General features: G+C 44.4%; 4 protein-coding genes across 4 annotated transcripts; 2 read left to right on the forward strand and 2 right to left on the reverse strand.

Moving 5' to 3' along the window:
* Positions 1-418: 418 nt before the first annotated feature.
* On the reverse strand, positions 419-4866 carry LOC120895479 (nuclear hormone receptor HR96). The gene is made up of 4 exons (XM_040298919.1): positions 2085-4866; positions 1097-1306; positions 801-1013; positions 419-729 (listed from the first exon to the last, which is right to left on the reverse strand). Exons 1-4 carry the CDS (start codon positions 4239-4241, stop codon positions 529-531), a joined length of 2781 nt encoding a protein of 926 aa, XP_040154853.1. The 5' UTR covers positions 4242-4866; the 3' UTR covers positions 419-528.
* Positions 4867-5489: 623 nt separating this feature from the next.
* Positions 5490-6637, forward strand: LOC120896102 (pre-mRNA-splicing factor ISY1 homolog). The gene is made up of 4 exons (XM_040299960.1): positions 5490-5580; positions 5652-5674; positions 5747-5907; positions 5988-6637. Exons 1-4 carry the CDS (start codon positions 5578-5580, stop codon positions 6608-6610), a joined length of 810 nt encoding a protein of 269 aa, XP_040155894.1. The 5' UTR covers positions 5490-5577; the 3' UTR covers positions 6611-6637.
* LOC120896101 (myosin-13) lies at positions 6627-8841 on the reverse strand. Its single transcript, XM_040299959.1, has 6 exons — positions 8479-8841; positions 7824-8327; positions 7451-7758; positions 7248-7386; positions 7071-7178; positions 6627-7001 (listed from the first exon to the last, which is right to left on the reverse strand). Exons 1-6 carry the CDS (start codon positions 8539-8541, stop codon positions 6912-6914), a joined length of 1212 nt encoding a protein of 403 aa, XP_040155893.1. The 5' UTR covers positions 8542-8841; the 3' UTR covers positions 6627-6911.
* A 301-nt stretch (positions 8842-9142) lies between these two features.
* Positions 9143-13652, forward strand: LOC120894700 (ADP-ribosylation factor-like protein 8). Its single transcript, XM_040297455.1, has 4 exons — positions 9143-9749; positions 10555-10709; positions 10796-10957; positions 11591-13652. Exons 1-4 carry the CDS (start codon positions 9627-9629, stop codon positions 11709-11711), a joined length of 561 nt encoding a protein of 186 aa, XP_040153389.1. The 5' UTR covers positions 9143-9626; the 3' UTR covers positions 11712-13652.
* Positions 13653-14482: the final 830 nt, after the last annotated feature.

A 14482-nucleotide genomic window follows, 5' to 3' on the forward strand; every position in this document is an offset into this window, starting at 1 on the left:
CAATATTCTCTAGCAATGTATATGCAATTTGCTCTTTTCGTCATGCAATCCTATTTTTGGTTTGATTGTAAACGTACCGTCTTCAACAGGCCGAACGTGATTCATATTCGAATCGATTTCCCTTTCGTACGACTGAATATCCTGTTGTGGATAAAGCAAATTCAAATAATGCTAGCTCGCTGGAAAACGGGTTGCCAGGCCTAACAGTTGTTTTGCTAAAGAAAAATAATGAGAACTTTCCGCGCTATTCGCTATTCTATCTCTGGTAACTAACAACTTGAACGATTACAACATAACTAGATATTGAAAATTTTGATAACTATTCGTTTGATGTCTACATGTATAAACAATTTTGTTAGCAAAATAAAAGCTTAATTTAAGAAACGATTTGAAATTTCACATATTGCACAATCTAGAGTTACGGGAGTGATAAATTTAGTATTGGTCACATTAATTGTACGATAGAGACGTGTACAAAACTATTCATCTTAACAAAAAAAAACATGCTTCCAACAGTGGACTTTCGATTTAGTGCACCTTTAGGTCAAATATTTCTCGCAGCAATGGTTCCACCTCCGATGGATTCACATTCAAGTAAACGCTGATAATTTCATCATTCAAAAAATGCAGTTCCGATATTTTCTGCATCAGCTTCAGAAATACCGAGCGTGCCTCACAACCAGGATAGATACTTTCCAAGTATCGGCGTAGCAAATAGTAGTAAGAATTCTGTAAAGTACAAATGCCATTACATTAACTGCAACGTTGTTTGATGGATAGCAAAAACAATGACTACACACCTGTTCTAGTTTGATCACGTCCGAATGTATCGTTTTGGGGCGATCCGGCGAGAACAGCGTTATGGCACACATTATTAAAATAATGTTCTCGTCCGAGCGCCACTTCTTGTCGAACGTGCGTATGAAACGTTCATGCTCCTGGTACACATTACCTTTGGCAAGCTTGAGCACATCCGCCCGTATGTTGGACATTTCCTCCTGGCTGTGAGGTATCTAAAAGTGAAATAAGATACATTTCAACGTTTAAAACATTACAAACTATTACGACCTATTCTAACACCTAACCGTATTATTACCTTCCATGTAGCCCTATCACAATCGTACTGCATTGCGGAACGCAGAATCATCATCTCGGTGCAGCCTCCCTTCAGCAGCGCTAACTGATCCTCCTGGCACATGTTCTTGAATGCGCTGATCTTTTTAGACATCTTAATCAGTCGTCGAATGGCAATGGCGGTTAAGTTTATCACTTTTAGCAGTTGTGGATCTTGCTGCGTTTGATTGGACTGTAATGAGACAAAAAAATAACAACAAAAAAGCAAGATAAATACACATTTAATCTCAGCGGTTGCATCAATGTAATGACTAATCGTTCGAGCTTTCGTGCAAACCTTTAAACGTCAACGTCCACACAGCCACCTCGACTTTTTATCGCAGCCCTGCACACGAGCATGTGTCTTAATCTGGGGACATTTCGACCAAAATACAAATACGTAACAAAAATACAAAACAAAAAGGAGAAAACGAGCCATGCCAACCGTTTCAAGTACATTTTCGGTACACTGGTGGAACAGGTGTGCTGCATCGATTATCGCTAATCAGTCGGTTGCCCTTCCTTATCAGCTGTCCATAGGCCGCCGCCGGACATTCCGTGCTCTATTGCTACCCCCTGTTCGATCGATACCCCAAACCTCCCGTAGCCACTCATAATCGGCCCATGATTTGTTGTGTGATAAGTTAGAACGAGGCAATAAAACTGTTGAGGCATCCAAATGGCAAGGATAATAAAATGCGGGAACAATTGAAACTCGTTCAACCGTTAGCCCGAAAGGAAAATGTAATGAACCGAAAGTGAAGGTAAGTGATCGAAAGGAAAAGCTTAACACCAGACATTAAATGGTCAGCTTCAAGCTGTATGCTAAATTTATTCAAACAAAATTGTTCAAAGGTTCATAAGGATATGTTTATGCTATAGCAAATTAGAGCTACAATGGAAGAACTTTGCGTTGTCTATTAACGATCACGCGCGCTCGCTCAAAAGCCTTCATCATACCACCAACTCACCTTTATCCGACAGTCGTCCGAGATGAGCGATGCCAGATCGTCATCTACCGGTGCGTACAGCGCTTTATTGGCCACAATCAGCTCGTTCAGTTTGGCCCTTTCAGCGTCGTTTAGCTCGATACTATTACTACCGACCGGCGGGTGATGTACGGTGGACTGCTGACTTGAGCTCGAACCGATCGGGCTACTGTTGTATCCTTCATACTCCAACTTGATCGCTTGCATCAGGACCGATTCGAGGGTATGGGGCATGATCGGTTTTGCTTCAATGTCCTGAAATATGCCCAAATCGTCTGTGGGCGGCACGATTATCGGTGGATCGTGACCGAAGGTGGACGATGCCGCAAATACCACATCCGCTATGTCGCTGGAGCAGCTGGGCGACGCTGGCTGTATGGCGGTGCTCATTTGGTGCAGCTGATGGTTGTGATGGTAAGTGTGGGAATGTACTAGAGAGGTCGTCGTGCTTGAAAGCAGCGGATCGAGCATCGACGTGTAGGGCGGCTCGTAGTTGGACGTGGAAGAAGGTGAACCAGCGGCACTGATCGTTCCCATCGGTTCCGGCCCGATCGTTGACTCTTGCATCAGGGAGCGAATCATTTGATGTTGATCGGTTGCCGGAGAATCAACCTGGGGCGATTCAATGGGTGTAGTCGTTTGGTGAAATTGCTGTGATGTTTGGGGTTGCGTAGCTTGATGCGGCTGCAATGCCGATAGTTGTTGCTGCTGCAGCTGCTGTTGCTGTGTTGGTGATGGCTGTTGTTGTTGCTGTTGATGCTGCTGCTGATGCTGCTGATCATCGTCATCTTTCTGGGATGTATCGGCCGCTTCTTTGATCGTTTTCACGATGTCGGAATGATTCATCATCTTGTTTATCATTTGCAGTGCTTCGGCTGGCGAGCTCATGAATTTATTCATCACCTGCAGTGCATCTTCCGGCTGGTTCATTAGCTGCTGCATAAACTGCAGCACATCGGCCGGAGAACTGACGATCTTTCCGATCAGCTGCAGCGCATCCGTCGGGGAGCTCATAAACTGGGCAAAAACCGTCAGCGCGTCCAGCGGAGAGTTCATAATTTTGCTAATAATCTGCAACGCATCACCAGGTGCAGTTATGAAATGGCTTATCAGCTTCAGCGCATCACACTGGGAGTTGATTATTTTGGACATTATGAACACCGCATCCTTGGGGGTCTTCATTAGCGATGCAATCGTTTGACTTGCTCGCGTCGGATAGTTGACGATGCGATTCACGATGTCTTCGGCGCTGGAATTGATCGTAACGAGCGGCAGACGCTCTTCGCCTCCTGCCGTCTGGCTGTTCGATTGGGATGGCTGCATTTCGTTTGGTTTCGATGCACCAGCCGATGACTGCAGACAGGCGACTGCCGACGAAAGCAGTTCAGCTTCTGAGGAAAGAGAACCGTGCGGATTATACGCCGATGAGCTGGGCGTACTGCTTAGTTCGGAGGGCGAGGCGATCCGACTGTAGTCATTCGATGTGCCAGTGGATAGCATCGATTGGTTGGAGGAGTTGGAGGGTGCCTCTAATATCGTGCTCGATGTAAGCATCGTCGACGAGCTGCCCGGCCCATTCGTCTGATGTCCATCAGCCGGGGTGTACTCGGAGGAGCAGGAGTTGTTCCAGCAGTCTCCACCGTCGAACGTTTCCAACGATTTCTCTCGCTTTATCTTTGTAGGGACACTGGTTCTGGCTGGTGTGCTTTCCCGGTCACCCACGGAGGCAGATCCCTCGGATGCACTCCCGTTGCTTTGTCTCTTTTTAGCCCGGTTCTGTTCGATCTTTTTGCGCTTCAGCACCTTATCCTCCTCCGACATGATGTACTCCTTCTTCATGCCGATTCGGAAACACTTCTCCAGTCGACACTTTTGGCAGAAGCGGCGCGTTACGATGGTGATGTCGCAGTTTTCGTTGAACGGACACGTAAACCCCTTCGTGGAAAGGGCATTGCGTCGGAAGAATGCCTTGCAGCTTTCGCAAGTGACCGCGTTGAAGTTGTAACCGAGCGCCTTGTCCCCGCAAACGCTACAAATCTTGCTAATGGCACCGTTCGCTGCCATCGCCGCGTCACCGTCTGGCATCGTACCGTTTGCCATCGTAACCGTCGCGGTCGCCGTCGTCGCCGCGGTCGTCATCCGGGACACACTCGTACTAACACTGCACGGTCAGAAATTTCGGAATCGCTTGTGAGGTGGGCTGAGGTTTATCTTACACTCGCGGCTTATCTTTCCGCGTGTTGCCTCGCCCACTCGCACTGGACACGCCTGGTTTGGTGCCGTGATACGGTGTCGCTGCTCCAGCTGCTTTTTTCGTCGCCGTTGTCGCCGTCGTCGTTCGGGATCTTTTCCAGAATTGTCCGAGTTCCATCGGGTCACGGTAAGAATGCTGTTCGCAGCATCAACTCTCCAATACGCAACCGTCTTCGGCTCGGCAACTTCCCCGAACCACCACGACGGTTGGAGTTATCACTTATCAGCTGATCGAAGCGCCATCGGTCGATAAGTTTGCTCGCAGGGACCAAGATTACACACTCACCTTTTCCTTCTCTTTTCGCCAGAACCGCTAGAACCGCTTCCGCTAGATGCGAAACGATCGCAAAGCTAAATCCGCCCCGCGTATCACCGTAGCAGTAAAAATGAATTTAATTCAATTGAAAGCGCACGGCACAGCACTTCGCGTAACCTCGCACCATCGATCGTCGCTTGTTTATTTACTCTCTCGCCAGCGACGTAAATAAATTGCGTACGGAAAGTTGAGGCACGAAAAAAAACAAGAGATTTTGGAACTGTCAGCAGAGTGACCAGAAATACCGATTTATCTGTATTCCTACCGATTTTTTTATATGCCTACCGATTCACAGATGACCGCCCTAAAACTACCGATTTTCCATTTATCCTACCGAAAATCACAGATTTTTTCATAATACTAACCAAAAAATCATATAACCATTTTCCAAATCACTTTATGTATAAAACTCTATATGGAAATCACTAGCAACTAAAACCAGAAGTTCAACAGAGACAACTAAGGCCCGTGTCTGTTGTCCATCGCATGCGATTTAATCGCACGTGCTGTAAAACGCTTTTTCGTATCATATTGCGATTATTTGAATTATTTTAATAATATAACGATTATGAAAAATTTAGTTGAGATTGTTCCTACATAAAACCACACATTTAGTTTGACAGATAAAATCGGATGCGGCGTCCGACGAAATCAATATTTTAGATTCCACTTGATCCACAGATTAGCTTCCATCTCCAGCAACCCCCCCCCCCCCCGCTCAACACTTCAAAGCCTACCGAAAACTACCGAAAAATCTTAAACTCCTACCGAAAACTACCGATAAAATTTTGATGCGCCTACCGAAAACCGCAAAAACAATCTGGCCACTCTGGTGGTGCTGTCAAACGGCGGGCATCAATTTGTTTACATTTCTCGTTCAGCAACCAAACAGCACGCCGCAGCAAAATGGTAAGCGAAAGACTAAATGTAATCATTTTAGCATTGTTACTAATTAATCGTTTCGATTTTTCTGTATACAGGCACGTAATGCGGAAAAGGCTATGTAAGTACCCGCATGCGGGTGTTCATTTCAATCAAATTTCAATGCGCAATATACGCTTCATTTTTGTTGCAGGACAACACTGGCTCGATGGCGGGCGGCAAAAGAAACAGAAACGGGAAAACAGGAACGGCGTCCGTACCTTGCCTCCGAGTGTCGCGATTTGGGACAGTGCGAAAAGTGGCGCCTGGAGATCATCCGTGAGATATCGAAGAAAGTAGCACAAATTCAGAACGGTATGGGTCAACTTGACAGCGTGGCTCAACGTTATGCCACAGGTTGTTAAATACGGCTTCTGCTTTTTTTTTTCTAACAGCCGGTTTGGGTGAATTTCGTATCCGTGATTTAAACGATGAAATCAACAAACTGCTACGCGAGAAACGCCACTGGGAAAATCAGATATCCGATCTCGGTGGCCCACACTATCGGCGCTACGGTCCGCGGATGTTCGATGCCGAGGGGCGCGAGGTGCCGGGCAATCGGGGATACAAATATTTCGGCGCTGCGAAGGATCTGCCGGGAGTGCGGGAACTGTTCGAACAAGAACCTCCGCCGCCACCGAAGAAAACGCGCGCCGAACTGATGAAGGACATCGACGCTGACTACTACGGCTATCGGGACGACGACGACGGTATCCTGTTGCCGCTGGAGGAAAAGGCAGAGAAGCTTGCAATTCAACGCGCAGTGGAAGAGTGGAACAGTGCAAAGGGTGGAAGCAAAACGGCCGAAAAGGATGACGATGAACCGGACATCTACGGGTCGGATGCGTACATTACGCGCGACCCCGAACAGCAAACAAAGGAAGACCCGATGGGATTGCTGGGGCCACGCTTTACGGCACACGTGCCCGTGCCCAGCCAGAAGGACATTGAGGCGGCGCTGCTGAAAAAGCGAAAACTGGAGCTAATGAAAAAGTACGGCATCGAGGATGATGAATAAATGTAAGATTTTGTAATTTGATAAGCACATCAGTAGTAACTTATTTTGTTTTATAAGAATTTATTACACATCCAGTAAACGTTTCGACAGGGTTGCCGTTACTAGCTTATTGCATAATGCGCGCGCACACACACACTTGAGTATATGCGACTTTCCTTCTAGCACCGGAAGGAGTATAGAATGATATTCACATTTCAGGGAGAAGCACACGCCGCGAACTGGATACAACTCTTCGGGTGTGTTGCTACAACACAAAGTGGAAAGACGACTGAGTGCGTTCGATTTGCCCGCTTTCGGGACACTACTTGGCCTTGGCTAACTGATCACTTAGGCTTATCACTTGCTCGGTCAGGACACTGATTTGTTCCTCGTAGTTGAGCCGCGTGCGGGACTGTGCGGGAGCAGAGCAAAACGGCCGGAGTGTTAAACTAAGGTTACGATCGTATAGCACTTCACTTACCAATTCATCTTCGATGATACGGTAACGACGCTCCTCTTCTCTGTTGGCCTCTTCCCGGTCTTTTAGACGACTCTTTAAAACATCCAAATGGGTCTGCAGTCTTTGACACTGTGGGATAAAGATTTTGTATTCAAAAAATAATGCCACGACATCCGAAAAACAAGCTCAATTACGCACTTCAATGAAATGTGAAGCAAGTTTCGATTCAGCCCGACATTTGTCATGGAACAATTCTTCGATGCTTTTCGTAAAACACTCTGTCAGCTTTTGTTCTCGTGTTTGCACTTCGTTTTGCTGTTGATTGTCCTCCAGCGTTCTGGAACGGCAATGATTCTCATCTCAACAACGTTCGTGTAATTCCATCACTGACGAAAGCTTACCTATTGATGCCATCTGCCCCATGACTGAAAATGTCTTCCTTTTGCTCGGCTACTTTTGGCACTATTCGTATGTGACTAGAGGTTTCTATCTTCAGCAGCTCGTACTGGGCCCGCCAATGGTTCAGCTCCTTTTCGAGAAACACAACCCGATCGTCCTGAGTTCCAGCCGTGGTGTTGTTGTTGTTGTTATTGGTGGTGTTGACGGTGCCATTGTTCTGCACCTGGGACGCACTGTTCGAGCTGGCCGTGAAATGGTTGAAATGGTTTTCCACATCCGTCGTAACACTCAAACCATCTTCACTTCCAATCTGAGATGGAAAAGCGATATAAATCAAAAACCTTAAAAAATGCTAAGAACTGCATGTTCACTAACCGTGCTTGCTGCTTCCGAAACCTTAGATTCAAGCTCCGAGTTCCGTACGGTAAGTAGTTCGAGCTCTTTCCGCAGCTTTTGCTCCACCGTCGCCTGCTGCTGCAGCTCCCGGTTGAGGCTTTCGATGCGATTTTGTAACTGCTTTACCTCTGCGCTCTTATCTTCAACGCTGTTTGATAGCTGTGCATTTTCGAGAATCTTTTTCTGCAGCTCTTCCGCGATCACGCCCGTTGTTTCCGTGCCCGCGACAGCGTTGAGGTCGTTGTTGGATGATTTCGTTTTTAGCGTTTTGCCACCTGACACTTTCTTCAGCTCGTGCTCGAGATTTTCCTGCAATGCTGCAACACGCCGTTCGAGTTGCTTGTTGCGGAACCCCAAACTGTCCACTTCCTGTTCCGATTTTCGCAGTGTCGCCTCTTTCAGACGTAAAGATTCCCGCAGGGAAGAGTTTTTGTTCTGTTCATCGAGAACGGCCCGCTTCAGCACGCTCGCTTGGGCACGGAGCTGTAAACAGGCGGAACGATAATCAGATTAAATTGGTGCCGCTTTAACAGGACGCCCTTTGCTGATAGCCGACCCTCATAACACGCCCCCCTGAGAGTTGAAAACTAGCGGAATACCGTCCGCAGGGCTCGTTCCCAGCACTTGTACTTACTTTTGAGTATTCGGTGGCTAGTTTCTGGTATTTGTTGGAGTTTTCTGCTTCCATTGCTTCCATCTATGCTGGGCAGCTTTCACTATACGGTAAAGAACTAACTCTGGGTGTCACAACAGATTGCTGCCAGCATGCATCGGCGGTCGGAGCAATTGGGAATGCGATAACTATCGGCTAGCGACTCATGCTTGTAGCATTGTGGGCGTATTGCTTTATGATAGGAGTAAGCAAGTAAGTTGTTCACTTTACATTCACTTAGATCACTTAAAAACTTTCTTTCCGTAGCACGGAAATTACGGAATATTTTTTCGCACTGCTACGGAAAATGACAACGGCAAGAAAAACATTTCCAATCATGCACGCACACACCTACACGCATTGTTGTACACAACTCTGCTCTGACACGTTTGACAGGTGGGTGAAATATTTCACCCACACGCAAAGTGTTGCAGAAAAAAATTCGACTTGATTCAAAGTTTTTAAATCGATTATGCGGCTTTATAATATTAAGAATATTTCGAAAATTTTTATTTTATGGAAGCACGTGATTTAAATGTGTGCAAAAAGTTTGTTATCGTAAAAAATGTCGGAGCTGCTGAATACGCGGACTTGAAATGTTTCACTGCTTGACGCTGTTGACAGCAATGCTGAATGTCTTGTGGAGGTGATAGTGCAAAAGCAAGCAAGAGTTTTTTTTGTGTGTCCAAAAGGTGCATCTTGTTGGCGCAGCTCAGGCGATTTTCTGTCGGGAAAGAAAGTGTCCTCCGCATTTTCGGTGTGGTGAATGTGACTGCTTCGCGAAAAGAGGTTCCGTATGTTGTGCCTGCCGTACCGATAAAAAGCGTATTTTCTCGTGCGGTGCTTGTGTGTGCGTGTGTGTATGTTCCCCGATCGAAACAGGTGCCACCTTCTGCAAGTGCCTTTGTGCGTAGATCGGCAGTAATCCAAAAACACACTCACACACACAATTTGCGGTGCTGCAAACAATCTTTGTCATCGACCTCGTCTTCCACCGCCAGAGAGCTAGTGCGGGGCGGATACACTAGCAGGAGAAAGTCACAGGAAGACGTGAAGAAGCCCCGAACGGGAGTTGGAGTGTGTATTGTGTGTGTGTGTGAGTTAGAAAGAGCAAAAACACAAATCGCAAAATGCTAGCCCTGCTAAATCGCATCCTGGACTGGTTCAAAAGTCTCTTCTGGAAGGAGGAGATGGAGCTGACTCTCGTCGGGTTGCAGTATTCCGGCAAGACAACGTTTGTCAACGTAATCGCCGTAAGTGTCTGGCTGGCTGCTTTCCAATTCGTTCCGATTCCAACCCGCCTACCTGCCTACCCGCGCGTATGTGTCCGCCTCACCCGACTGCGCCATGATTAAGAAACTATGAGCGATGGACGGATTTCTCGTCTCCCACCCGCATCACACCCGAGTGCCGCCCGCTTCGCCCCGCCTAATGCGTTATCAGCATTGCCCCTGGTAAATGTGTGACCAAGGATGACTCACAACGCTACCATGCCCTAAACGCGGTATCAGCGGAAAGCATTAACCGTGAATTGTTTGTTGCCTGTCGTGGTTGTTGCTCGAGGCTCTCGCTGTTTCGACGAGATGACACACTTTGGTCGCAGCGAACGTCACAGTCAATTATCGATTTATTTTTCCATGCTGATGCACGCGCCTTCGTCGCCAGAGTTTTCCTCTGCCGGTTGCCGAAAACTCCGTAATGCGACTGTCATCTTCATCTGCTGGTTGATGCGGGGACATTGTTGCTTTCCGTCCTTTGGTACAGCTATGTGGAGAATGTTTACCAGCGAAAGCAACGACAATAATGTGAAGAAGTGTGGCTGAGGGAGGAGGGGAGGAGAAGGTCAAAATATTTTCATGAATAACATATTTTCGCTCGACGTCAGATTAACGCGTTCATCGAACCCGGGTGGGGCGTGTGGGGTGGTGCGGATGGCTCCCCACTCGCTCGCTTATCAGAGTTAACCGAGTGTGTCGTTTACGTTCATATTAATATCTCAGCGGAAAGCCCTGGTGTTGTTGTTTTCTGATTGCATCTGTTATTTTGTTTCCCTTTCAGTCTGGGCAGTTCTGTGAGGATATGATACCGACCGTTGGGTTCAACATGCGCAAGGTAACGAAAGGAAACGTTACGATCAAGGTGTGGGATATCGGAGGCCAGCCACGATTCCGGTCCATGTGGGAGCGGTACTGCCGGGGTGTAAATGCAATCGTGTATGTACCTTTGCCGAGCGTGCGTGTTGCCAAGCGGTGAGACTTATCTTCTCACCTCCTTAAATTTGCACGGTTTCATGTTTTAGGTATATGGTTGATGCCGCGGATTTGGATAAAATGGAAGCCTCACGCAACGAATTGCACTCGCTGCTCGATAAACCCCAGCTGGCCGGTATTCCAGTGTTAGTGCTCGGCAACAAGCGAGACATACCAGGAGCATTAGAGGAAACCGGACTCATCGATCGAATGTGAGTAAAGTATTGCTTATTTAATGTATTTAATTTATTTCTGAGTTGCGATATCTGCCATAAAATGGTTACACAAGCCGTATAACCACAATCAGCACTTAAAGGCTACATATCACCATATCAGGCCACATGCCAGGCGCATTCTAAATTCCGGATGATTTTGCTCATTAAATGAATGGCGAGAATATTGCAGAAAGATCTCACGTTTTCTTATTTTTACTATTTATGGGGATGATTGGTGCAATATTTAATTTCCTCCTAATTTTGGAACATATAGCGTTTTTGGGACGGTTTTCACATTCTTAATTTTGTACGAGACTCTTTTTAAATACTGCTGAATGGCTCAAAACTGTTAAATAAACTTGAAAATTTGGTTCTTGAGCTGAGATACGATGTTGAGTAAGATTATCTCTTCGTTCGTATTGCTTACCGTTTGTTCTTTAAAAGCTTTACATTATAAAATTTCTGTTATGAATGTACATTCTCTATCAAAACAGTCCATGTCTTGTCTTCTTTTTACAACATCCCATTTTTGTATTGTTACAACGATGAAAGATCATTTTATATTCCCATTTCTTAGTTTTATTAATTGAAAAAACCCTTCGTTAAATATTTTTCTTAAAATAATTCCAGGAACTTGTCTAGCATACAAGATCGGGAGATCTGTTGTTATAGTATTTCTTGCAAAGAAAAGGATAACATCGACATTACTTTGCAGTGGCTAATTGCCCACTCAAAGAGCCAAAGTCGTTAAACCTCGGTGATGATGGAATCAAAAACTAAGCTCGTAAGTGTATCGCTAGATCACTGTAGGGGTCAATAATCTTGGGGCGGAAACAGACCTAAAGATGACACAAATCCAAACCAACAGAAAAAAAAATCTCATATTCAACCCGTCGTGGCATCTAGCCCTACGTTTAACAGCTAATACTTAGGCGCAAGAAAACCTCCCCGAAAAAGGAATTACATTGTGCATTGCGTGGTGCATTGCGAAGGAGATCAATCATTGGCAAACCTGCATCTCAAAGGTAAGCTGATGCAGTTTTGTACACAATGTTTGCTATTCAATAGAACAGTTCACCGATACTTTGCCACAACACCTCGCTTGTGCCAGACAATGCGCACTTGCAAAGCAATTAGGGAGGCCAGCTACGCGTAAAGAAGTACTGTTCAAATGCGTGATGCACTAAAATTATATTATCAGTACTGAATACGTGTGATGCAAAGTGTGGTAGCTCGCACATGTGCCACGCGCCTAAAAGATAGTAAATGTAGTCGCCAACAACTCGTTCGGGAGAACCATCAACCTCTAAGAACAATCCAATATTGCTAAGCTAATGAAGAAACCCTCTAGAAAATCCCGGCATCTAGATAAAGCAAAGCGATTGGTTCTAACAGCAAAAGCAAAAAGTCACATAAATGTGGAACTGATGCGATAACATTGATAGTCAAGGTAGTTGTGAAAGAATAAATTAATTGGAGCATTGTTACCGTTAGAGTGTTGCACGCTAATAGCATAGTAACCGTTACTACAGCGCAGCTACAGACGGAATGAATGTATGGAGTTGTGGCTGTAGTTTCGATTACTTTTGAATGATTCGCGAGGTCGATTTCACAGATTTTCATGTACGCTTCTGAATTATTGGTTTACAAGGCGCAGTGCAACGGAGAGATGCATGTAGATCTGCGGGGATGCATGCAAAACGCAAGAGTTTCAATGTGCTAGAGTTAAGAGGAAAGGTTACTGAAAATGTTACATTGAATTAATTAGCAGCGTATGCCAGCGTTCTTTTGAGGGAGGAGGATTAGTAGCAGTTCACTGTTTAAATATCAATGCAAAAAGATGAGGCAATAGTGTGAATGAAGCATGTTTGAGCGTGATTGTGTGTAAATGTGGCAAAGTATGAATGGGTAAAGATGTTTCCTTTTCTGATATAGATACAAACAAAGAGCGATACATTAACTATCCAAAATAATCGCACCCATATTTACCTTTACGTTTCTGTCAATCAAAACTGGGTTCGGCGATTCGAGGCATAATTTGTGTAACGCGTTAGTTAGTTTCTACCGCTCCTTAAGTAAACAAATTGAATGGAATAATTTTGTTCTACTTTTGGGATTACGATACTCTCCCATATCTTTCCACCCTTTTAAGTTTTAAATTAGGTTGTTTTCTTTGTTCTAAAAAATCTGTTTTAAATAGTTGCTATGTCATATGATTGACGGTTCGTGTAATTCTTTTTCAACTTTGTGATTTTTAAAACATAGTTTTGTGATTTGCCAATAGAATATATTATATTATCATGAAGCTATTACTACCCTATCCAAAATTGTGAGACACAAACATGATCCTTTGATTTTGTCGTGTGGTGTGGGGATTTGTAAACTTATGGGTTCAACTCCCCGACACGAATAAAGTTCCCGTCACGAAGTCAGCAAAAGAGCAACTAGTATAAACTTTACAAAAGGAAACGTTAGATAGTAGCGATACTGAAATGGTTATGGCGAGGAAGAAAGTGGCAAGGTGCTTTGCTGACCACAAAAGCAAAAGTAAAACAACATTGAAATGGGGGAAACTTAGTAACTATCTTGATACCAATAATTACATCATATAGAAGTTGAAGTGTATATACTGACAAGCATAAAATTATGACGCAAAACATATATTAAAAAATAAATCAAACAAAGAACAGTACATGCACTGGTTGAGTGAGGTGCAACATTCATGCGCCCTAGGCAATTTTCATCATCCGAAGCTATGGGAGTTGGTAGTTACGTAGGCATAGGCCCTCGTCTTCATACAAACTATCCATGTTCAAGGTTGTTAAGCTTCTATTTATAATAACTTATCCGAACAGATACTAACTCAAATTTACATTTTAAAATAATTTTAATACTTTGTATATCACAGCTTATTATATTTCTTATATACGTTATTATTAATGCAATTGTGCATCCTCCTATTTAATCGAACTTTGATTTGAAATTAAATATTATGCTACTATTGCCTGTGTTTGTCGACCAACATGAAAAGTAATATTTACAGGGGTTTTCAGAGGTTCTCATAATTTTGGGACACTTTCATGAATTTCTCTTAAAGCCCATTGGAAATTCCAATTGAACTCCAAATAAGCTCGGTTCAAAAAGTTTTCCGTAATTCATTTCCTTTGAGAAAGATTCAAAAAAGTGTCCCTATATTGTGAAAGCCCCTGGAAAACTCTTTATTCCTCCTGTGGAACTCGAGTAGTTGATTGTTAAATGGATTTTCAATTTATTGGGTTTATCTTGTTTATTCGTGGGTTCATGGTGTATTTTGTCGTTGATTTTATTTCCTTCGCTACAACTGCAAGTATTTAATCGACTGTGTAAAGTTACCATGAAAACACTTTAAAATATTATTATGCTATTATAGTATAGCATTTGTAACAGTAAAAATAGTTAAAGTAATTCAAAATGTGCTTTCTAAGAATTTGATCATATGACGTTCTCAATGGACAGATTGAAGAATTGTACTGCATTTCACTT

This window comes from Anopheles arabiensis, chromosome 2 (assembly GCF_016920715.1).
Source record: "Anopheles arabiensis isolate DONGOLA chromosome 2, AaraD3, whole genome shotgun sequence".
NCBI lineage: Eukaryota > Metazoa > Arthropoda > Insecta > Diptera > Culicidae > Anopheles > Anopheles arabiensis.

Coding starts and splice junctions, on each gene's coding strand:
- LOC120895479 (XM_040298919.1), bottom strand. CDS start 4,241: ATGACGACCGCGGCGACGACGGCGACCGCGACGGTTACGATGGCAAAC. Junction 1,014..1,096: donor GTGATAGGGCTACATGGAAG/GTAATAATACGG, acceptor TTTCACTTTTAG/ATACCTCACAGCCAGGAGGA. Junction 730..800: donor ACGTGATCAAACTAGAACAG/GTGTGTAGTCAT, acceptor TGTACTTTACAG/AATTCTTACTACTATTTGCT.
- LOC120896102 (XM_040299960.1), top strand. Junction 5,675..5,746: donor CGTAATGCGGAAAAGGCTAT/GTAAGTACCCGC, acceptor TTTTTGTTGCAG/GACAACACTGGCTCGATGGC. Junction 5,908..5,987: donor AGTAGCACAAATTCAGAACG/GTATGGGTCAAC, acceptor TTTTTCTAACAG/CCGGTTTGGGTGAATTTCGT.
- LOC120896101 (XM_040299959.1), bottom strand. CDS start 8,541: ATGGAAGCAATGGAAGCAGAAAACTCCAACAAATACCAGAAACTAGCC. Junction 7,179..7,247: donor TTGCTTCACATTTCATTGAA/GTGCGTAATTGA, acceptor TTTATCCCACAG/TGTCAAAGACTGCAGACCCA. Junction 7,002..7,070: donor GTATCATCGAAGATGAATTG/GTAAGTGAAGTG, acceptor GCTCCCGCACAG/TCCCGCACGCGGCTCAACTA.
- LOC120894700 (XM_040297455.1), top strand. CDS start 9,627: ATGCTAGCCCTGCTAAATCGCATCCTGGACTGGTTCAAAAGTCTCTTC. Junction 9,750..10,554: donor CGTTTGTCAACGTAATCGCC/GTAAGTGTCTGG, acceptor TTTCCCTTTCAG/TCTGGGCAGTTCTGTGAGGA. Junction 10,710..10,795: donor CGGGGTGTAAATGCAATCGT/GTATGTACCTTT, acceptor TTCATGTTTTAG/GTATATGGTTGATGCCGCGG.